The 24491-nt window shown below is 37.5% G+C and overlaps 3 protein-coding genes across 3 annotated transcripts; 1 reads left to right on the forward strand and 2 right to left on the reverse strand.

Annotated features, from left to right (window-relative positions):
* Positions 1–8054: 8054 nt before the first annotated feature.
* On the reverse strand, positions 8055–8988 carry LOC117914671 (major strawberry allergen Fra a 1-2-like). Its single transcript, XM_034830100.1, has 2 exons — positions 8712–8988; positions 8055–8592 (listed from the first exon to the last, which is right to left on the reverse strand). The coding sequence occupies exons 1-2, from the start codon at positions 8893–8895 to the stop codon at positions 8300–8302; spliced, it is 477 nt and encodes a 158-aa protein (XP_034685991.1). The 5' UTR covers positions 8896–8988; the 3' UTR covers positions 8055–8299.
* Positions 8989–11699: 2711 nt separating this feature from the next.
* On the reverse strand, positions 11700–18353 carry LOC117914670. The gene is made up of 2 exons (XM_034830099.1): positions 18067–18353; positions 11700–13512 (listed from the first exon to the last, which is right to left on the reverse strand). Exons 1-2 carry the CDS (start codon positions 18248–18250, stop codon positions 12383–12385), a joined length of 1314 nt encoding a protein of 437 aa, XP_034685990.1. The 5' UTR covers positions 18251–18353; the 3' UTR covers positions 11700–12382.
* Positions 18354–20761: 2408 nt separating this feature from the next.
* On the forward strand, positions 20762–21696 carry LOC117914929 (major allergen Pru av 1-like). Its single transcript, XM_034830449.1, has 2 exons — positions 20762–21037; positions 21156–21696. Exons 1-2 carry the CDS (start codon positions 20854–20856, stop codon positions 21449–21451), a joined length of 480 nt encoding a protein of 159 aa, XP_034686340.1. The 5' UTR covers positions 20762–20853; the 3' UTR covers positions 21452–21696.
* Positions 21697–24491: the final 2795 nt, after the last annotated feature.

Consider the following 24491-nt stretch of genomic DNA (forward strand, 5'->3'; position numbering starts at 1 on the left):
AGTCTCACAACTACACTAACTACTCCAGCTCATCAAATATCAGAAAAGAAACAATATCAACTGAATTGGGAATTACATAAATGCCATAAGATTCTAATAGTCACTAATCTGTGTCTCGCCTTTGTATGGTAGGACTCAGGACGAGGTTTCCAGCGTCAAGGATAAAGGCCTTGAACATCTTGGCTGGGGTAATTGAAGAAATGATCTCATACTCATAACACCTATGATGTTAAGAGTTTGAAAATGATCAAAGGTGAAAACTTTTGGAACAGAGCAAACAGCATGGAAGAAAACTAAAATCCCACTTCTCTTTAATTGCAATGGGCTATTTATACATTCATGAAAAGCTTTTGGAAGAAGTTGAAACTTAGCTTAACATCACCACAAGAGCACAAAGTGAGAAAGAATTATGGTCTTGCTTTGAAGGCTAATGAACCAACTCGTAGGAAGAGCATTAGTCATTAAATCTGCCAATTGACTCAAGACGGAATGAAATAAGCATCCAACGTGTTCTGTAGTACTCGTTTACGAACAAAGTGGTAGTCTATCACCACATGTTAGGCACAGGAGCGAAGAATCGGATTAGTGGCCAAGTACATTGTGCTCAAATTATCACAGTAGAGAGCATGTGGCTGAATCAAAGGAATAAATAATCCCTAAAAAGAAACTGTATCCATGTCAATTCAGCTGTTGCATTGGCCAAACCTTAAAACTCGATTCAGTCCTCGATCTAGAAACAATCTTCTGTTAGCAGTAGACCAGGAGATCAAGCTTGATCCCAAAAGGACACAATAACACTTGTACTGCGACGACCATCTAGGCAACTGGCCCAATCAGCATGACCAAAGGCTGGAAGATGGAGAAAGAGGATGGTTGAAACGATGATCATGATAAAGGCTTCATATACACTCAGCTACCATAGCTTGTGCTACTATAAATTCTTAAGTACTTCCGGTAAAAGAATTCAGTTTCATGACAAGATTTTGTACAAGAGAGGATGGAGTTGATGAGACAGGAGAGGAAACATTTTGTACAACAAAAGGAAAATGAAATCCACCAAATACCACATGCCTCGAGACATAATTTCGGCCACAAGAGTTATCTAAATAAAAGCATATGTGCTTTATGTTTGGGGTCGTAAACCAAGAAAAGGCACTTAGTATATCAAAATTGAAGTCTGTGCTTGTTGTAGGGCGAAGAAAAGGGTAGCAAGCACACCCAAAAACTGGAAGAACATAGTAATTAGGTTTGCAGTGGTAAAGAGATTCATGAGGATAGAAAGAAACAAAAGAACCTTTGGGCAATTGATTGATCCAGTAGGTTGCTGTTTGAAACGCAAATGGCCAATATTTGAGTGGCCTTGCTGCATTAAGCCAACATAGAAAATCCAACTTTAATAACATGGCAGTTCTTATGTTCTGCTAGACCATTTTCCCGAGGGATGTAAGGGCAAGGGATTTTATGAATCAAGCCAAGTTTTCCCAAATAAGCAGAAATAACTTGAAACCCACCATTCCAATCAGATTGTATTTGTTGAATTCTTGTGCCAAACTGAGTCTCTCCAAGTGCCTGGGATTTGAGGAAAGTATCAAAACCACTTCTTTGTTTTGCAAAATATAAATCCAGGTAAACCTTGTAAAATCACCAATAGAAGGAACAAAATATCTCACTCCATTTACTACCAAAACTAGAGATAGCCCCATACATCAGAATGAATAAACTGAAATGGTTAAACAGACGCATGAAATTGTCCAAAAGGAACATTACAACTATGCATTTTAGACTTTTTCATGCATGGTTAACAAGAATAAAGAGATTGGCTTCAAATTGGATACTTTTCTCATTAACAGAATGTAGTATATATATACACATGTTTGATCTAATCTTCTCCTAAATTATAGCTATAGAATCAGAAATATAAGGTAAATTATGCTCCTATACAATCAGCTAATTATGTCAAGATAATCATACAATAACTAAAATATAATTTCCTTAATACTCCCCCTCAAGTTGGAGAGTGCAAATCAAGAACTCCCAACTTGGTGCACAAAAATTCGAACTGCTCCTTGCCAAGTGCCTTTGTAAAAACGTCCGCCAACTGCATCTTTGTAGAAACATAACACGGACGAATTACCCCAGCTTGAAGTTTTTCTCGAACTATATGACAATCAATCTCAATGTGTTAGTACGTTCGTGAAAAACTGGATTAGCCGCAATATATAAGCTGCTTGATTATCACAAAACAATGGTGCTGGTTTGTCCAATTCAACCTTCAAATCTTTAAGTATGTACCTCAACCAAGTCAATTCCAGGCAAGTATTCGCCATTGCTCTGTACTCTGCTTCTGCTGACGAACGTGAAACATTCGTTTGTTTTTTTGATTTCCAAGAGATGAGTGATGATCCGAGGAAAACACAATAACCAGAAACGGAACGTCTTGACATACGACATCCTCCCCAATCTGAATCGCAAAATGCGCTGAGTGTTAAATTATTTTCAGATGGAAGAAAAAGACCTTGACCTGGTGATCCTTTAATATATCGGAGGACCCGTAATGCTGCTTCCCAGTGCGGCTTCCGAGGTGTGTTCATGAATTGACTTAGTGTACGTACTGAATACACTATGTCAGGCCTGGTTACAGTCAAGTATATTAATCTGCCAACTAGTCTCCGATACCTACTTGGATCATGAAGTAACTCGCCATCTTCATAAGTTAATTTCAAGTTTTGCTCCATTGGAAAATTTTCGGGCTTCACTCCCGTCAATCCTGTGTCTTGCAAAATATCTAATGCATATTTTCTTTGAGACATAAGATTCCCTTTTTAGAGCGAGAGAATTCTATACCCAAAAAATATTTCAATTCACCGAGGTCTTTAATAAAAAACGCTTGAGCAGATGAGTCTTGAGCATCTTGATTTCATGCAAATCATTACCAGTCAACAGGATATCATCAACATAAATGAGAATAGCAGTGAACTTGTTACCTTGGGATTTAGTAAAAAGTGAATAATCTGCTTTGAACTGTATGTAACCCGCAGACTTAACAGTAGCTGTAAAAGTTGAGAACCAATTGCGTGATGCCTGTTTCAAACCGTAAATAGATTTGCGAAGCCGACATACCAGATTCTCCCCCTGTCGGCGAAGACCAGGAGGTGGAGTCATATAAACCTCTTCTTGTAAATTGCCATGAAGGAATGCGTTGTGCACATCAAGCTGATGGATGTACCAATTTCTGGAAGCTGCGACAGTCAGCAAACAGCGAAGAGTGGTGAGTTTGGCAGTTGGAGAAAAGGTTTCCTGATAGTCGATACCGGCGACTTGTGTGTAGCCCTTGGCAACCAAACGTGCTTTATAGCGTTCAATGGTTCCATCAGAATGATATTTGATCTTGTACACCCAGCGGCAGCCAATGGGTTTGTGTCCCGGAGGAAGAGGGACCATCTCCCAAGTGTTGTTTCGTTCTAGAGCCTGAAGTTCAGTGGACATGGCTTGGCGCCAACGTGGATCACAATCAGCTTGTTCAAAGGATGAAGGTTCGGTTTGGGCTGTCAAAAGAGCTAAAAAAGCACGGTGATGGGGTGAAAAACGAAAAAAAGAAAGGTGAGAAGAGAGGGGATACCTTGTACCTTGATGAGAACTTGATTGCGTGGAAGAATGATTAAGCTGGGCAGACATGGCATAGTCGTGGTGCCAGGCAGGAGGCTGAATATGGCGAGTGGAACGTCGAAGAGGGGGTTCATGGGTGGGGGAAGGGGCTGACGTGTTGGAGGGTACTGAGGGCACGGAAGGTGGGGAAGAAAGCGAAGAAGGAGATGGAGAAGAAAGTAAGGGTGACGCAACTGATTCTGGGGATAAAGGTTCGGGAACATCAGTATTAGAGGAAGGTGGAGATAATACAAGATTGTGATGCGACAAGGGAGGAGTGGAACTTGGAGAAAAACGAGGAAGAGATATCGGCTGAGGTGTGGAATCGAAAGAAATGGGAAGCGGTAAAGGAAGAGAAGGTGAATGTTGTTGAGATTGAGAAGAACTAGGATGGAAAGGAAAAATATTTTCCCGAAAGAATACATCTCGGCTGACTGATATTTTTTGTGTTCGCAAATCGAGTACTTTATAGCCTTTTTTCCATGTGGATACCCCAAAAAAACACAAATAGATGCCCGAGGGTCAAATTTCTGTTTGGGGTGAACATTGGTTACATAGCATTCACAACCAAAAACTCGCAAATGTGTGAGTGAAGGAGGCCGATTATATAAGACCTCGAATGGTGATTTGTTTGAGAGCAATGGAGTCGGAATGCGGTTTATCAGATAAACGGCTGTTAAACACATTCCCCCAAAAATCAAGTGGGACATTTGATTGAAACATGAGAGAACGGGCAACATTTAAAATGTGTCGATGTTTGCGTTCTACAACTCCGTTTTGTTGCGGAGTGTAAATGCAAGAGGTTTGAAGTTCAATTCCTTTATTTTGAAGAAAGATGCGAAGAGGAATAAATTCTGTGCCATTATCCATTCTTACCGTTTGAACATCTGTGTGGAATTGAGTTTTGACGAATTGCACAAAATTAGTTAACAAAGATTGTGTTTCTGATTTATGATGCATAAGGAAAATCCATGTGCAACGAGAAAAATCGTCAACAATTGTAAGGAAATAACGTGAACCAGTATGTGCAGGAATTTTGTGAGGACCCCAAACATCACAATGTAAAAGAGAAAAAGGAAATTTTGTAGTTATTGAACTTTTGGGAAAGGGCAAGCGTGTCTGCTTAGCCTGTGGGCAAATTGAACAATGATTTCCTAATTCTTTATGAACATCTGGAAGCAAATGTGATAATAATTTAAAACGAGAAAAAGAGGGATGACCCAGGCGTAAATGCCATAAGTCAGACGGTTGAGAAACATGAAAGACAACCGATTTATTTGTTGATGGATGCATGTAGTATAAACCACCACGCTGTTTACCCGAGCCAATCATCTTCCCCGAAACCAAGTCCTGCAAAATACAATAGTCAGGAAAGAATATGATGCAGCAATTCTGATCTTTTGCGAGTTTGTTAGCCGAAATTAAATTCAAGTTAAAGGATGGGACACATAAAACATCTTTAAGGGTCAATTGGGAATCAAAAATAACGGTGCCAGTGTGTGTTATTGGTGATGCTGCACCATTTGGTAAATTAACAGTTGTGACATTAGAAGGTTTGAGATCAGTGAGAAGAGACATGTGGGAAACAATGTGATCCGTGGCACCTGTATCCAAAATCCAAGAACTTGTACTACTAGAATTAACAGACACAAGAGTTGATGGAATCAAACCTGCAGCATTTGCATATGCGTCAATATTACCGGAATTACTGTGATTTAATGCACGAATTGCTTGAGCCAACTGTTGTATTTGTTCTGTAGTGAACCCCCGGACTATACTAGAAGAAGTCGAATCAGACATTTCCTGGGATTCTGTCGCGTTTGCTGAGGGCTGATTCCCACGACCAAAAGGACGTTGTCCTCGGAATTGTCCCGCTTTGTTATTGCTCCCATTTTTCAGTTGGCATCTATCCTCCGTGTGGCCTCTTTTATCACAGAACTTACAATGAAATTTAAGAGTCCGACATTCATCTATGGTATGTCCGGATCTGTTACAATGGTCACATATTTTCTGTCTTGGATTACCTCCTTTTCCCGGGACTGCGGCAGCTATTGAGAAATTCTCGGTTGACGGACATTGGGCAATGGCGACATCATCAAAATATTGGATCTCACTGCCTTATATGACTCATTCAAACCCATTAGAAATTGCATAAGACGGTCTTCCTCCCTTTGCTCGAGATGTGTTTGTCGTTGGTTGCAGGTCAGCGGGGAACGGTATGTCTCAAGCTCGTCCCATAAGGCTTTGATCTTTGTAAAATATGCAGCTACTGTCATCGTTCCTTGTGACATGGTGGCGATTGATTTCTGTATTTGAAAAACCGCTGGAGCATTCTTTTGAGAAAACTGGTCGCGTAAATCAACCCACACTTCGCGTGCTGTTTTAGCATGGATAATTCCTTCAGCAATGTCCGATTCAACAGCATGAGTTAGCCAAGAAAGTATCATGCTGTTGCATTGATTCCACTGTTCAAACAGAAAGGGTTCATCTTCCTGCGATGGTTCTTCAACTGTCCCGTTGACGAAGCCGATCTTCTTCTTGGCAGTAAGGGCATGAATAACTGCTTTGCTCCATGATTGATAGTTGACCCCATTTAATTTGATGGGCACCAAAAGATGGCCTGGTTGATCTGAATGATGAATATAGAGGGGATGTGAAGGATCGATGGTCTTGTTTTCTGATCCAGAAGCCTTCTGACTGCCAGCCATGGTGGTTTGTTGTTCTGGCTCTGATACCATAACAAGAATAAAGAGATTGGCTTCAAATTGGATACTTTTCTCATTAACAGAATGTAGTATATATATACACATGTTTGATCTAATCTTCTCCTAAATTATAGCTATAGAATCAGAAATATAAGGTAAATTATGCTCCTATACAATCAGCTAATTATGTCAAGATAATCATACAATAACTAAAATATAATTTCCTTAATAATGGTACGCAAATAACATGGCAGAAAACTAAAATCCCTCCTCTTTAATTTCACTGGGCTTTTTGTATACCTTCACGAGGAAGTTTCTAGATAGGGGTGGTATTTATAGAGAGTGGTTTGTCTGCAGATATAGTGGTTTGAGAAGAGGAGAGATGTGAGAATTAGGGGTAGTATTTATAGATGGGGTCTAGGTTCCATAGTGCGAAGATGTTTCCAGTTTTCAGTTTCATGGATAATTCTCTTGTTGGGTGTGTCTGAGTGTGTCTGAGTAAGGTACAAGTAATTAAGCTATTACTTTACAATGAAGAACTTTCTTTTGTGGGGGAGGACTCCAATTGGAGGTCCTCAACCTGAGAATTCACCTTTAAGAGGATTTGGATATGGTTAGAAATCTGGGACTTTTGCTCCACCTACAGTTGTTTTGGATTTGGTTGGAAATCTGGGAATTTTTGTCTACTTTCAATTCATGTAGTGTACAAGTAAACGACAAGTAGAATACACGATTCAATGAACCTTTACCTTGGATATCCAACCAAATATTTGTGGATGTGTTTCTTCATGGGTCGGCATTAAATGGTGATGAATTAGGAAAAGGACACAGGTCATGTAGGCTGTGCAAGTGGATAAGTTCCCATAAAGAAAGGGAAGAAAAGTAAGAACTCTTCTATCTCATATAGTCCTACATGTCTTATATTATTCACCATATGGCTATTTTTCTATTTCATATTTGGCAGAACACTAGAAGGTTGGACTTATTCAACACCGGCTGCAGAAGACTTCGGAAAGAAATAAAGACAAATCTCGTGATCCACCTAACTAATTAATTATGATTTGGAAATGCATAATCATGGAAGAAGTCAAAAATGGCGATCACTAAATCAAAAGCTGGTAGTGGCATTTATGGATTGGCAAATCACTTTCAAAGAACAATTACAGGAATGCCAATCCGTATACCATTTTTTGGAGGACCTTCAACAAAAATACAAAGTACTTGGTTCCAAAAACAGTTTGGGATACACATACCTTATCAATACTAAGGACCTTAAGTTGGAGGACTGGTCACAGCATGGGTTAATTCAAACCAAATGTCTATGTAGCTGTACAAATTTAGCATATACACATAAGAAACACATATCAACCATTTTTTTCTTTTGAGTTTAGTGTGAAAAATCATATGATGAATTACCCTTTATACGAAGGCTAACTCAATGTTGATTAAAGCAATAAAAACAAAATTGAAAGTAGGGTTTCTTCCAAATTAATTACTGACCTCATTATTTTTTGATTCTTTCGATTTCTATGCTTTAGAATATTGCTAGAGTTAGGTCTCGAATAAATTTAGATAAGAAAAGAAAGGCTTTATACAGAACGTATAAAGTTATCCTGAAAATTTCTGAAGTAAAAGCAATAGCCCAATCATGTCAATTCAAATATATATGATCACTTAATAAGAAGATGATTTTCATTATATTTATTAAGGTAATACAACATAAGAAGATGATTTTCATTATATTTATTGAGGTAATACAACCATGACTCTTCATTCCAACAAAACATTACAAGTACACCAAGGTTCACACCTAGGAAAATCTTATTTTTAAGCCGAGGCTACTTTGGCCATATGGCATAAACACAAAACGTCCACACGTTGACTGATGCTATGAAGGTAGAGCACTCAAGAGACTAGTATCTCTTACTCAATAGAACATGACAGGAAACTTAATAGGCATCAGGATGGGCCAGGACGTAGGCTTCAATAGCCTTGAACGTTGCGAGAGCATCCTCTTTGCCACCCTTAACGTGCTCTTCACAGACCTCAGCGCCCTTGGTGTGGTACTTGCTGGTGTTCTTGTAGATGGATCCTCCACCTGGAGCAGGCACCACTGTGAGCTCATGGCAAATTGATTCAACGCCGTCAGTCAAAACATCCCCCTCGATCACAGTGTAGCAGAGTGAGAATTTCTCTTTGTCAATCGCATCAATCCGGTGTGTCATGCTTTTGAATTTGTGGCCTGGAAACCAGAAAGATAAAATAAAAAAAAAAAAAAAAAAAACCAGAACCCCCATTAGTCTATTCTGTTAACATGCACTGATAGTTATATGGGTTGCAATTATTATAATAGAAACTAACCTTCACCAAAGTGAATCTTCTTGATGGTTCCAGGGCCTCCGTCTCCTTGAATGACTTCCACGCACTTGATAGCTTGAGGCCTGACCTTGGGAATGAGGTTGTCAGCATCAAGGACAGCGGCCTTGAACATCTTGGCCGGGGGAACTGAAGAAGTGATCTCCTGCTCGTAAGTGAAAACACCCATGATCTTAGAGCGTGAAATGAAAAGGATCAAAAGAGGAAGAGAAGGAGGATTGATTGGATTGCAGAGAGTGGTTCGAGGTGAGGAGAGATGTGAGAACTAGGGTGGTATTTATAGATGGATTGGACCAAGGTTCCCTTGTGTGAAGGTGTGTCTCCAGTTTTCAAAGGTAGAGGCAGCTTCATCTGAGGAAGGTTCAAAGTAATCCACTAGTTTTTAATAAAGAAATACTATGATCTTATGCGGAAATGAGCAGGTTAATTTCAAGTGGTGGTCTACTCCCCGTTATGACCTAGAAAGTTCTTACAAATTCGAAAAAAGAGGAAAAGATTTTGATTAAAAAAAACAATATTAATAATAAAGCCAGCCAAACAAAACAAAACAAAACAAATACGTGGATCTTAATTATGTTATTAACAAGTGAGAAAGTTGTCCTTTTACTCAGAAGACATCTGAGACTAGTGCTTTACTTTCGGTGCATTTACAGGTAAATAATATGTAGAATGAAACAGGAAATGGATATTTTCCTTGGATTCAAACACTAACAGTCGGGGGGCATTCAAGCTACTTTTCTTCATATATTGGTGGTTGGTGGCACACCCATTATTAGTCAAACATTATGGAACGGTGAGTCATGGAGAGTGACATAAGCCCATTCTAGAAATGCAGGCCAAAACAAATGGATAAGTCCCTTTAAATTGAGGAAACAAAGTCGGGGATATTGAAAAGCATCTTTTATATTCCCGGCGGCTTTACTATTCTTTTAAACTAATAGAATTACTTTTTCTCTATTCAACATTGGCTGCAACTACTCCAACATGTTTGAAAAAAGAATAGCTATAGAGACAAATCCCATAAACTATACTTCATAATTGTAACTTGGAATGACCCTGGAAGATCATAAATAGGTAGATTGGGATATAGTGGGAAAATTTCTGGAGTGCAGTAAAACAGAGGCCAGTGTTGTATTTACAGATTGGCAAATCAATTCAGAGAACTAACTTACGGGAAAACTACAGTTCCGGCTTAGCAAGTACCTGTAAAGCAAGAAAAGAAGATCAAAAGGGTTACTTGATTAATTGATCATAGTTAAAAGGGTTATTTGTCAAAAATGGGTCATTTTTCAGATTAAAATCTATGGAGAGTTAGATTTGTAAAATTAGAATTATTTCTCCCTCATTGACTTGTTGGTAGGTGTCATTGATTTGTTGGTAAGTGTTCATTTCTATTAAATTGAAGGATTGGTCCTAACTCTATTATGGGTCCTAAGGTAGTAGTCAATATTGTGTTATAATAAATTAAAGAATCATCTAATAGAAACCAATTTTTATAAAAATAAAATAAAGATGGTATTATTAATAAAGTATTTCCAATTACACTATCATGCATATGTAAAATAAATTACTCCTTGCAAAAATTCACTAACAATAATCTTAGTGACTAAATTGGACTTAGTGTAGTGCTAGATATTGCACAATTAGTAAAAAGATGATTTTCAATATATTTATTAAGGTAATACAACAATGGCTCTTCATTGCAATAAAACATTATGGAAAAGTTATTAATATTTTCTTTTTAAAAAAATAGAAAACATGAAGTGTATCTAAATAGACAATAAGTTATTATTTATTGAATATTTTAATAAAAATGCAAGTGGTAAATTTGTAAAACCAAATTGGGAAGTTCTAATATGTTTTTAGATAAAGAAATACTATTCAACATATAATTGCATGGCAGCCATGATGTCCTGTGACCATTGACATGCAAGTAAATGATTGGTTAGTGAGATAAGAGAAACACATCAAGGGATCAATCACCAATATAGAACCATCTAAATTTAGATGCTAGTTTGTGAAAATGTTAACAATTTGATCTTCATCATATTTCATATGCATAAGCTATTGTTGCATGTGGATATTATAACATTTTATATCATACTTTATGCTCCCAATACTTTACTACTAACTTATTATTATCTTAATATTCATTGTCTATCTATCTAGCTACAAGTGATATGGATAGATAATATTTTAAATAAGACGATTAACAAGAAGATCAAAGAATTTACAAGAAGATCAAAGAAAGATTCCCTATTGGAAAAAGCAAGAGCACACATCATTGTAGTTGATGTGGTCAATATGGCCATAATAAAAAAAATACAAATGATCAATCCTTGAGATCATTATATCTTTAGCATCTTATGGACTAACAAGGCATAGAAATTGTATTTTTTATTTATTTATTTTGTATATGGTGATAGGATAAACACATAGATGGAAGTTGTAATAGCGATCCTTCTTTTTGGATGCCCATACAAATGAAAATATAAATTACATTTTTGTATTGTCATAGGACATGTATAAAGCCTTAATGGAAATTCTCAGTTTCTTCATGGTCATTAAGTTTGCTCACAATGATCTTGATAATAGTTAACTTCAAAACCTTTGGAATGAAAATAAAAGAATGGGCTAAGAACTATTTTTGTCAAGAATGAGTCATTTTCTAGGTTAAAATATGTGGAGGGTTAGATTTCCATCATTAACCGGTTGGTAAGTGTTGTTTTCTATTAAATTGAAGAATTGGGTCTTAACCCTATTTCTATCAAGCCATGGTGTCATAATAAATTAAATAATCATTTAATAAAAACCATTTTAAAAAAAGATAAATTAAAAGATGGTTTTTCAATTAAAGTATTTCCGGTCTACACCATCATGCACATGTCAAAATAAATTGCTCCCTACAATAATTCCCTAACAACAATCTTAGTGACTAATTTGTAGTTGGTGCAGTGCCAAAATATTTCTTAATTAGTGAAAAGATGATTTTCAATATATTTATTAAGGTAATACATGCAGCAAAGACTCTTCATTGCAATAAAACATTACAAGTACTCTTCATGTCCATCGCATCAGTGCAAGCATCATAGAGTGTCACATCATCAGAATCAATTGTAGAAACTTCAAACATATCAAATGCGGAATGAAGCTCGTGCGGGGCTATCAAGAATACGACCAGTGCTGATCATGTCCATCTTGTCCATGTAAGTGTTAGACAGAATCACACCATCGGTACCATCCCCTGAATCCATAGGCAAATCATAGTCAGAAGCTTCCTCAGGAAAGTAAATAGGGAACACACTAGCCCTGCCCGGCGACGGGGGTGCAATTATCATGGCATCGAAAGCCTCAGTAATGTCGGAACTCAGACACATCTGTCCTATGGCCTGCTGGATACCCTGAACCTCAACTGTCTCGGAAACATGGTCGACTCCTTCCGTGTGAGGTGCATGCTCTGATCCTCTCACAAAATAATCAGTCAACTGAAGGGTGTATGGGCGAAGGAGGTAATCGAATGGAACCCCGGACAAGTGAGCTCTCACTCTGTCCCAGTGCAGCCGCGCCATGTGTTGTGCATCCTCCTCAGAAGGAGTATAGCCTAATCCATAGGGTACATCATGATCAATGGTGAAAACAAACTCACGTGGCCCCTGCTAGCGGCAGCCCAATCCCAAACCAGGCATATAGGACATGCCTCTCATCATGCTCAGTATCATAGTACTGCTATACTGGTCGAACGACATGGGTACCATATCTCTGCTGTCATCCTCTAGACTGACAACTTGAACCTCATCAAAGGTGAAATCGGTCAAATGTAGGTCATCTTCACTATGGCTAATCTGTAGCACCGGCTCAGAAGAAGTAACAATGTCTCTGTCAGACTGTATCGTGATAATGCATCCCTCGTGTATGAACTTCACCTTCTGATGAAGGGAAGATGGTATAGCACCCGCCTTATGAATCCAAGGGCGGCCCAAAAGCAGGTTAAAGGATGACTGAATCCTCAAAACATGAAAGAGTATAGAATATCTTACTGGCCCTATCATGACATGTGTAGTGAGAGTACCCATAACTGTCCTTTGAGTCCCGTCATATGCTCTGATGGTCTGCGTAGATGACCCAAAATCGGATGGTGAAAATCCCAAAGCAATAGCAGTAACTAATGGACAAACGTTCAGGGCGGAGCCGTTGTCCAGTAGGACAGACGGCACCCGATGACCTAAACAAGCAACGTCAATGAATAGGGGTCGAACATGGTCTGACCCCTCTGGTGGCAAGTCATCATTTGAAAATACAATGCAAGTAGGTCTATCAGCTGTCAAGAAGTGAATAAGTCCCTCAGGGGTAGTAGCAGTGTCAACTCTGATCTGACTAAGTGCTCTGTTCAATGCATCTCTATGAGTGCTGGATAAGGCCAATAGATTCCTGATGGATATGCGGGCATGTGTGGTGCGCAGCTGGCGCAATATCTCATCATCCTCCCTCTGAACCTCCTCTCTAGAATCCATAAAACGTCTATCAATAGGTGGGGGCTGAGCTATCCTCCCACTCCTCGTAGCAATCTGTACATCTCTATGAATGGGCCCATACACCTCCGGGAAGGGCGGAACATGCTGAAGGTATACTAGCGGGAATAAAGTCTGTCCGAGAATCTCATCTGGAAATAGTCTGAATGGCCTAGGGGTCTGCTGGCCATGGATATATCCACTAAAGTCTGAATCTGTATATAAACTGATAGGCTGTGGAGCCTCTCCGTCCCAACCCATCATGAATATCTCATCTCCTGAAAACTCAATCAAATGTACACCCCCTATTACCAGCATATTTTTCAGAGAATAATGAATCCAAAAAAACAAACAACACTCAATTCCAAGCCTGGATGAGGGAGAACCAGCCGAAACAATGCGATGTGTTCTATAAAAGGCCAAACCCAAGTCACCCAAAATGCATTGTTTTCTTTAAAATTCGCCACTTAAGCCAATGCTTTAGTAAATGCAATTTTTCCATAAGCCTTTAGCATGCATGCCTAAAAAGGCAAGGCCACAAATGAAGGGGCTTACTTCCCAAACAAATTAACCGTATTTCCTACAATCAAAGGAAATGAACACTATGTCCCCTCCCTTGCCAAATCTAGGACCAACGAGGCCCCAATGGCTGAATGATGAGCACAGTGGCTCAGCCAATATGCCATAACCTCTAATCCTAATTGAAAAACCGAAATGGTCTACCCCAAATTCCAAACAAAACAGTCCAAAGAGACTTTTTCACAAATCAAAACTAAAGGGAATGGTTCCCTAAACTAAAGGTGCAAGCCCTTTTTTAGTATTTTGGAACCTAGCATGAAAGCCCAATGACAACTCACTCGGATGAAAGAGATATGGTCAAAACAGGCCCAAGTGCTCTGAGCTCAGACACATTCCGATAAACTCCAACTTAGCTAAAACTTCGGGATGACCCCACTTCCTTCCTATGACATGATGCCAACAAGAAGGAAAATGGTCACGATGGCACTCCAAAATGAACCATACTCGCACCACAATGAACCACATACGAACTTAAACAAGGTTAAAAAAAACCGACTAAGCCCAAAAGGAGGCCCTAGTGGTGCCATATGAAAACATGGGTTAGCCTCAAAAAACTAATCGGTTTCCTTGCGAGAAATCTAGGGAAAAGAAATGAGAACTTAGAATCTTTGAAACTCAATTCAACCCTAGCCAGTTGTGACTTGTGAGATACCGAGAATTGATTTCTTTTCCGAGGATTTCCCGGCAACCAAACCGGTCATTTCCGGTTGTTTAGGGCTTTCTTTGTAAGAAAGAATGGCTAATTAGATCTGTTTATCATTAAATCTTATGACAGCCAATTCAACTTAAGCCTGTTAAAAACCACCAAGTTCTCTTCAAAATTCCCACCATTTCTCCGCTAACCAAACACTGGATTTTAAATTTAATTAATTAAGGCGAAAATTGGACACATCATGCACTTGCTTGCAATCCCGGCTAGTCCACTGGTACCGAAGCCGTCACAACAAACGAGCACAAGCTCTTTAAAGGCAGGGAAGGACTGAGCTAGAAGCTCTAAATCCCGATCGGTAACAAACATCCGCTTCAGGCAAACCTTCTCGAGCCACGGGTAGGAGGTGGCCATGGCCGTTACCCAAGGGGTGAAGTAAGCACCCCAACTCGGAGGCATCAGGTTAAAGTCGGCGAACCGCGGCTTCCCCTTGAGCACCACGGACCTCACCCACCTGAACCGCTCGATCGCGCGGCGAGGCGACACAGCGTAGCAGTTTCTGATGAAGAGGTCGGATCGGGTGAGCGCCTCCGCACGGTACCACGATTTGCAGACCAATGAGACCGCGTTCCTGTCGCGACGAGAGGTGAGGAACAAGAGCACGTTCTCTAAAACATTCTCGAGAACTTGATCCGGGGCTGGAATTCACCGGAGAGGACTCCGGCGATCTCCCGTCGTCTCGTATCGACCTCCGGCTCCGGCATTTCGTTTCGATCCTCACTCATCTCACACTCCGATCTGCTTTCTGATCAGAACATGGAGAGAGGGGGAAGGAGGTAGGTTTTTGGGGAGAGACAAAAATAAATAAATAAATAAATAAATCGAGAGAGAGAAGAGAAAAAGAAAGAAAAAAGAGAAAGAGGGAGATGGAGGGAGGAAGGGAGGGAATGCGGTGTGTTTGGGGAAGGAGAGATGGGAGGCTATGGAAAATTTTTAGTTTAATTGGTGGCAAGGCAGAGTGCACAGTTCACTCTGCTGTCAGTGTCTCTGAACATTGGGATTCTCCATGCCCTCTCTCATCTGCACTATCCAATGGCTCTCCACACTCCTCTATTATTTGGGGTTTTTCCTTTAACTACCTTTGTCTTATTTTTTTCCTCTTCCTATTTCTTTATTTATTTCTCAACTCATTATTATTTTATGCCTTTCCAAACTACCCCTTCCCTCTTCCTCCATTTACAATTCGGTGCCTGTCATTTCTAGTTTTGCATTCTAATCCTCAAGTGCCCACAATCCTTCCTATCCCCATTCCCCACCCCCAATGCTTTGTTTCATCCCCTTGAATTTTAATGAATTTCCGGATCCCGCATCTTATCTAATACCATAGTTGTTTGTGGTGGTCAAAATTCTACTTCTCCCCCGTTTAAAACAACTCCGTATCAAATTATGTACAACTCAAATCTCCTATCTTAAGCTCCATCTATCATCCTAAAACTATTGTTTCTGCGACTTCCAACAGAACAGTCCACGCAAGTCAACCTAACTCAATTATTATATCAACATCGAAATCTGCCAATAACAATATGAAACCAAATTACATCCCCAATCTGCCATCGCTTGTTTGCATCCTCTCCCACCATTCACTGTAAGCCGATGTCTCCAAATAAAACCAATAATCCAACATTAGTCCATCTAAGCTCTCTCCATTGGCTTAACAACAAATCAAATCATGTCATGTCACACATCAAACCTAAACAAATTTGGTATCTCCGATTGCAAAGGCGTATGAAAATGTATACGTAAGATAAATACATTTACAAATAACTTACAACAAATTTAGAAAACTACAAATACTTGTGAGGACAAAAGCAATTGGATAGCTTAAAAAAACGACATTTGAATTGATAATGCATTTAACATAATAATTATAAAGAATGATCTTTTAATGCCAAACTTATAAATAAATATAAAAAGAAAAAAAAACAATTAGTATCTAAACATCAAAAAGAAATTTTGCTATTATTTGAAAAGATGTCGGTATAATATTTTGGTTATTTAATCATATTAGAATATTATAATTTATTAAAATAACTTAAAAAGTATGGATGAATACAGAGAAAATAGTAAAAAAAATTATGAAATAAAAAATTTAATTTGAAGTTTAAGTATTTTTTTTTTTAAAATATCAACCTATAAAATAATTATGAATTTGAACATTGAAAAATCTTAGGTTTGGATTAGTATATTTTCAATTTTTTTAAATATAAAAAATATAAATTATTGTACAAAAAAATATTGACTTATCTCGTATCTTTGAAAATTAATATAGTTACTTTTAAAAAATCTTTATACTTTTAATGTAATAATAAAAAAAAATTGAATTTAATATAAAAGTTACTAGCATTTTTTATTTTAAAAATAAAAATGGAAAATATGTCAAATATATGATAATTAATTCTTGATAATCAAAACTTAATAATATGAAAAAATGCTTCATATAATCAAATTTAATTTTTATTTTATATTTGACACCAATGAAATTATTAAACCGATATTAGAATTTGAAGGAAGGGTGTTGTAGAAAAAATCCACAAAGCAAATGGAATATTTATGAATAGTTGTAAAGAGAGGGAACTTTATAGAAAAAGGGTTTTAACATTGAGGATTCACAGGAGATGATGAGCAGCGACCCAACGTGGGAAGCACCGTCCAGTGGAAAAAGAGAGAAAAGACGCGTGTAGTTGGGGCACTGCAAAGGGGCGTGGAAGCCGCTTCTCAATAGCCAATACAGTGTCACCGGAGGCTAGCGAGGATAGAAGAATTTTACAAGTCTCCCTTTATTCCCTTTATTCTTTTATGCAATTTAATAAATACCAGCTCACTAATTTAGGTTACTTGGGCAACTATCTAAACTAGTTAACCTTACATTTATAAATTGTCTTTAGATAAAATATTCACAAGATGAAATTAATAGGTGACAGCAACATAAAAAACTCTCTGAAATTTCAATAAAAAGAAAGCACAGTATGAAATTAATAGGTGACAGCGACAAAAACAACTTTCCGAAACTTCAATGAAAAGAAAGCACAGTGCACATGCATATAAAGAAGGTTCACATGACCCATGTTCAAATATTAAAATAGATATATAATCCTTATTACTAAGATGTTAATAACCGAGTCTATAATAAATCACAAATTCCTGCATTGACACCGGTTGCACCATACTGAGACAACCTTCTAACACCAGGAAGAGCCTCACGGGTGCTCTCCGGCTGCTGTGAACGACGCCTGAAATGGCGCTTCTTAGGGCGTCACCTATGGCGCCTAAATGGTGGCTGAGGCCCGCCTTAAATAGTGCCTGGTGTAGCGCCTGAACAGCGCCTGAATTGGCGCTTTTGGAGTGCGCCTGACATGGCACCTGAAGCGCGCCTGGAACAGCGCTGCAAACGGCGCCTCCAATGGCGCCTGGACTGGCGCCTGAAGATGGAGATGGCGCCTGAGATGGCGCCTGAAAACGGCGCTGCTGTTGCGCGCCTGAAAACAGTTCATGGCACCATGCAACGATGGTTATATGTTCTGCAATGATTATAATAGAAACTAACCTTCACCAAAGTGAATCTTCTTGATGGTTCCGGGACCTCCCTGTCCTTGTAGGATTTCCACACTCTTGATATCTTGAGGCCTTATCTTGGGAATGAGGTTCTCAGAATCGAGGATAGCGGCCTTGAACATCTTGGCTGGGGGAACCGAGGAAGTGACCTCACTCTCGTAAGTGAAAACACCCATGATCTTAGCGTTTGAAATGAAAAGGATCAAAAGAGGAAGAGAAGGAGGATTGGTTGGTTTGCAGAGAGTGGTTTGAGGTGAGGAGAGATGTGAGAACAAGAGGTGGTATTTATAGATGGATTGGACCAAGGTTCCCTTGTGTGAAGTTGTGTCTCCAGTTTTCAAAGGCAGAGACGGTTGCATCTGAGGAAGGTTCTAAGTAATATACTATTTTTTAATAAAGAAATACTATGATCTTATGCGGAAATGAGCTGGTTAATTTCAAGTGGTGGTCCACTCCCCGTTATGACCTAGAAAGTTCTTACAAATTCGAAAAAAGAGGAAAAGATTTTGATTAAAAAAAACAATATTAATAATAAAGCCAACCAAACAAAACAAAACAAAACAAATACGTGGATCTTATTAAACATGTTTTTTTTTTTGGTTTTGCGTTTTCTCGGCGGGAGGAGGGAAAATAGAAAAAAAAAAAAAACAAATAAAACAAAATAAATGTGTGGATCTGATTATTAACCAGCGAGAAACTTATCCTTCTACTTTCGGTGCATTTAGAGGTAAACAACATGTAGAATAACCTAATCTTGATAAAAATTTCCTCCAGCCTATTTTGATTAAAATGAATGAAAGAATCCTAATCTTGCAAATTTAGCCCTCTACATATTTCAGTCTCAAAATAACCTATTCTTGATAAAAATTTCCTCCAGCCTATTTTCCCTCTTATTTATCCCATTTCTTCAAACTTTGAACTTCAATGTACCTTTATTCTTTTTACCTCCATTTATTTTTCTTTCAATTCTTATTTATTGAATGTTCTAAACTCTTGATGAGATGCAGTGAATATCTAAAAAGTCTCAGCTTATTACCATTTTTTTTCATGTCGGTTGCGGCCATGGAAAGGGACTCAAAAGCAGTAAATAGACATAAAAAGTGTGGAGGAGCATTATCTATATGACAAGGTCTAATGATGGTAAGTAATTAAATTCAACTATGTAATTTATGGTACCTATTGTTTTGTTGGCAAATTTGCTTTTTATATAGATATAAATATATGTTAAATGGAGTTTTAAGATAACAAATAAAGTTGCGCTTCTTAGTTGTACACCAAACTTTATCGATGTTTTGAACTTGATGCAGGTAATTAAGTCTATATATATGTAGTCATCCTATATTAACTCTATATTATTATAATAAATATTTTTTTATTATTAAAAATAGGTGAGAGTCACGATATTAATAATTATTTAATAATTTAAACAATTTTTGTTAGGGTGGTATTTGTGATAGTAAAGATGATTAACAATTTATTTATTTTTTATTTACTATGGTTAACTTCAAAACCTTTGGAATAAAAATAATAAGGAATAGGTTGAAAGGTATTGTTGTCAATAATGAGTCATTTTTTAGGTAAGGTATGTGAAGGGCTAGATTTACAAAATTGGAATTATTGCATCCATCATTGACTTGTTGGTAAGTGTTCTTTTCTATTAAATTCAAGGATTGGACATTTATTAAAGACTTATTCATGTGTCTTTATAAGATATATCATTCCTAAAAATCAGCAATAGGACGAAACCCACCAAAAAGCAGCCTCAATTATACAAACACAACCAACTTGCCTGAAACTTTTGCATCCAATTTGGAAAGTTCAAAGTACTCCACCGATTCTGATTATCAAATTGGTCCCCACTTCCTGAAAATCAGTTCCAATTTGAGGATGTAAATACATTAACTTGCCTGAAAATTTTGCATCAAAAATCTCAAAATCAAAAAATCTTTGATTATTCTACATAAAAAAATGGAAGTTGGTCAAGATATATATGTTTTTTATTTGTTGACCTTTTTTTTACAGATAACACTGATGACACACAAAAAATGTCTAGGTACACAACTTTCTTTTATTTTTAAGAATCATCAATCAAGGATATGTATTGAAAAGTATAACATAATGGCTAAATTAGAAAAATTGTATGGTTAATTATCTATTTCATTTCTCATGAGTACCATAGTAATAATAATATTGGTTCCATCAATGAGAGAATTCTTATAAAGGGTAATTGGATGGTTCTACTATTACTTGAATGCCATAACTATTACAATGTTAATATCCAAAAAAAAAAAATCATTTCCTGTTCTATTCTACATATTCTTTACCTGTAAAAAGCACTAGTCCTCAGATGTCTACCGAGGAAAATGATAGGTTTCTCACTTGTTAATAATAAGATCCACACATTTGCTTTGTTTTGTTTGTTTTATTTCTTTCTTTCTTTTTTCCCCTCATTTTCTTCCTCCTAGCTACCCCCATTGAAAACAAAAAAAAAAAATTAAAAAGAATTAGGCCACATCTTGAATTTAACCAGCCGAGTACAACATGAGATCATAGTACTCCTTTATGGAAAAATAGTGGATTACTTTGAACCTTCCTCAGACGCAACCGTCTCTGCCTTTGAAAACTAGAGACACACCTTCACTCGAGCAAACCTTTGTCCTCCATCTATAAATGCCACCCCTTGTTCCCACATATCTCCTCACCTCAAACCATTCTCTGCAAACCAACCAATCCTCCTTCTCTTCCTCTTTTGATCCTTTTCATTTCAAACTCTAAGATCATGGGTGTTTTCACTTACGAGAGTGAGGTCACTTCCTCGGTTCCCCCAACCAAGATGTTCAATGCCGCTATCCTCAATTCTGATAACCTCATTCCCAAGATCAGGCCTCAAGATATCAAGAGTGTGGAAATCCTACAAGGACAGGGAGGTCCCGGAACCATCAAGAAGATTCACTTTGGTGAAGGTTAGTTTCTATTATAATCATTGCAGCACATATAACCATCATTGCATGGTGCCATTAACATGTTAACAGATAAACTAACGGGGTTTTTTTTTTTTCTTTTCCTTTTTCTCATTTCCAGGCAGAAAATTCAAAAGCATGACACACAGGGTTGATGCGATTGACAAAGAGAACTTCACATTCAGTTACACTGTGATTGACGGAGATGTTTTGACGAGCGGCATTGAATCAATTTCTCATGAGCTCAAAGCGGTGGCTTCTCCTGATGGAGAATGCATCTACAAGAACACCAAAAAGTACCACACCAAGGGCGATGTAGAGATCAGTGAAGAGCATATTAAGGGCGGCAAAGAGGAGTCTCTCGTATTGTTCAAGGCTATTGAAGCCTACATCTTGGCACACCCTGATGCCTATTAAGTAAAATTGCCTGTAGTAATTGAGATATTAGTCTCTTGAGTCCACCTTCATATTCATCATATCAGTCTTAATAAGTTTGGATCTTTTGTGTTTTTTGCCATATGGCCAAAGTAGCATTGGCTTAGAAATAAGAGCTTCCTAGGTGTGATTCTTGGGAGTACTTGTAATGTTTTATTTCAATGAAGAGTCGTTGTTATATTGCCTTAATAAGTAAATATATTGAAAATCATCTTTTTACTAATTAAGCAATATTCTGGCACTGCACCGAGTCCAAATTAATCACTAAGTTAGTGAATTACTGCAGAGAGCTATTTATTTTGATATATGCATGATCGATGCTATAAACTGGAAATACTTTATTTGGAAAACCATTTTTAATTTTATTTATTTATTTAAAAGAATTTGTTTCTATTAAATGATTATTTAATTTCTTATAACACAATGACTTCTACCTTAGGACCCACAATACGGTTAAGAGGTATGCCCAATGCTTCAATGTAATAGAAAAGAACATTTATAAACAAGTTGTTAACCTAAGGGTTCTCCTAATCGGGTTTTGATGATAACAAACCATGGTTAAGTGACTAATTAACTTGAATGGTAAAGAATTTCAAGTATAAATTTGGAAATTCATCAAAGGACCAAATGGATACAAGATCTAGACTTTTGGAAGACTCCTAATCATAGGAAATGAATGCAAGATAAATGCATGGGTGCACTTAGGATTTTCATACCATTTCATGCATCTTTAAAAACTCGGTTTATCCTTTAAAATTTTGTTTTCATTAAAACCCGAGTTTTATCAAATGTACCTTAGGAAATTTTTTTTAAAATTAGCATATTAATTCACCTAAAGACCTTGCCTAAGTGTTAGAAAATAAAGGAATTAAAAAATATAGCTTTTCGGGGCCAAAAGGTTGAACCGGTCGAGGCTCTGGCCAATCGGCTCAACCGGTTGGGGAACCGGTAGACCGGTTGCCCTTGTCCAGTCGAGGTCCGATTGAGGAGTGCCAAAAACACTCTCTCTCTTCCAATAGTTTCCTCTTCCTGGTTGAGGTTCACTCCTTCCCGGTCGAGGTCCGGTCAAGGCAACGGTACCTGCCAAAGCATTAAATGCTCAAACGGCTAGTGAACCAATCGACCCCTAGCTCGACCGGTAGTGGCTTCCTTTTGCTGTTTTTGGCTCCCAAGCTTAGAAACCTATAAATTGAGAGCTCCACTTCATTTATGACATAGAGAACACTTGTAATAAATTGTCTACCTACCTGTTCTTGGCCTAAAAACTCTCATTTCTTTCTTAGTGCATTAAATCATCACTTGCATATCCTTTAGTGCACCTTTGTGAGTCATCTTAGCTTTGTTTTGTATTTAAGCTATCTTTGAGCTAGGTTGAGGGATTCATCCTTGTAGAAATTGAGCGTTAAAGCCTTCAAGAGGTTTGGAACCCTCACTCGGTTAGGAGATTGAGGAGAGTGGACGTAAACCCGAGTTTGAATTCTCTAACTCCATATCTCTATTCTTTATTTATATTGTGCTTCAACTTGTTGTGTTGAAATTTTTTTTGAAAAACCCAATTCACCCCCCCCCCCCCCCCTCTCCTCCCTCCCCCCTTCCTTCTTTTGGGTGTTTTTCTTAATTAAGCATAGCCTTTATTTTCTCACAAGTCAATGATGGATGAAATAATTCTAATTTTGTAAATCTAACCCTCCACATAGTTCAACTTAAAAAATGACTCATTCTCAAAAAAATTACCTTTCAATCTATTCCTTAATATTATTTTCCAAAGTCTTTGAAGTTAACTATCATCCAAATCACTATGAACAAACTTAAGGAATGTTAAGCCCATAATTGAGATGAAACATGCAATTTTCATTTGCATGGGCATCCAAATAGAAGGATTAGTATTACAATTTCCATTTATGTGATTATCCTATCAACATAAACAACAAAGAAATTTATATTTCCATTTACATGAAATAAATAAATAAATAATCACTATTACAATTTTCATGCCTTGTTAGTCCATAGTGTGCCAAAGCTATAATGATCTCAAGGATATAAAAGGATTGATGGTTTGCATGTTTTCTAATTATCGCCATATTGATCACATCGACTATAACAACATACACTCTTACCTTCTCCACAAAAAAGGATTTTTTTTTCTTTGGTCTTCTTTTTAGCCACCTTGTTTAAGGTATCATCCAATCCACATCATTTGAAATTCAATAGATAGACTATGAATATGAAGACAACAATGAGTTAGTAGTAAAGTATTGGGAACATTGAATGTGACATGAAATGTTATAATATCCACAAGTAGTAACAACCTATGCACATGGAATATGGTCAAGATCAAATTGTCGACATGTGCTCAAACTAGTGTCTAAATTCACTTGGGTAAATATTGATGACCAACCCCTTGATATGTGCTCTCTTACACTCTCACCAATCGGTCAACTGCTTGCATGTGAAACATCATGTCTAACTTGCAAGTATGTGTTGAATATTATTTCGTTATCTAAAACATATTGAAATTTCCCAACATGGCTACATGAATTTGCCGTTTGCATTTTGTTAGGATAAAACCCTTGAAAACATCATGATGTAATAAAATAAGGTTTAATTAATAACTTTATTTATTTATGATTCCTATTTCTATCCTTATTTACATGAATTGTTATCTAAGTATTCATATCTCTATAACTTGCATTGTATGTGACTTAGGGTGCCTTAGGAGTTATATAGAAGATTCAAGTCATGTGTTTCTTACAAGATGATAAATAGTTCACAGTCAGTTCATGAATTTAGGTAATCTATTAGAGACTATAGTATACTACCTCCTAATTTAAGGGATGACTTGTCTTCATCATTAAGATAATTTTCTCATGGTGAATGCACTAGTATGTACAATCACACATCAAACAAGACTTACGATGAATCATGACATTAGCTTTTGGGTAATTATGATTCACTAAACTTCTATGTTGCATGAGCATTCAAACTTAAGAGAATATTCAAATAATGCTAAGGTCTTTAGTGG

Source organism: Vitis riparia, chromosome 5 (assembly GCF_004353265.1).
Source record: "Vitis riparia cultivar Riparia Gloire de Montpellier isolate 1030 chromosome 5, EGFV_Vit.rip_1.0, whole genome shotgun sequence".
NCBI lineage: Eukaryota > Viridiplantae > Streptophyta > Magnoliopsida > Vitales > Vitaceae > Vitis > Vitis riparia.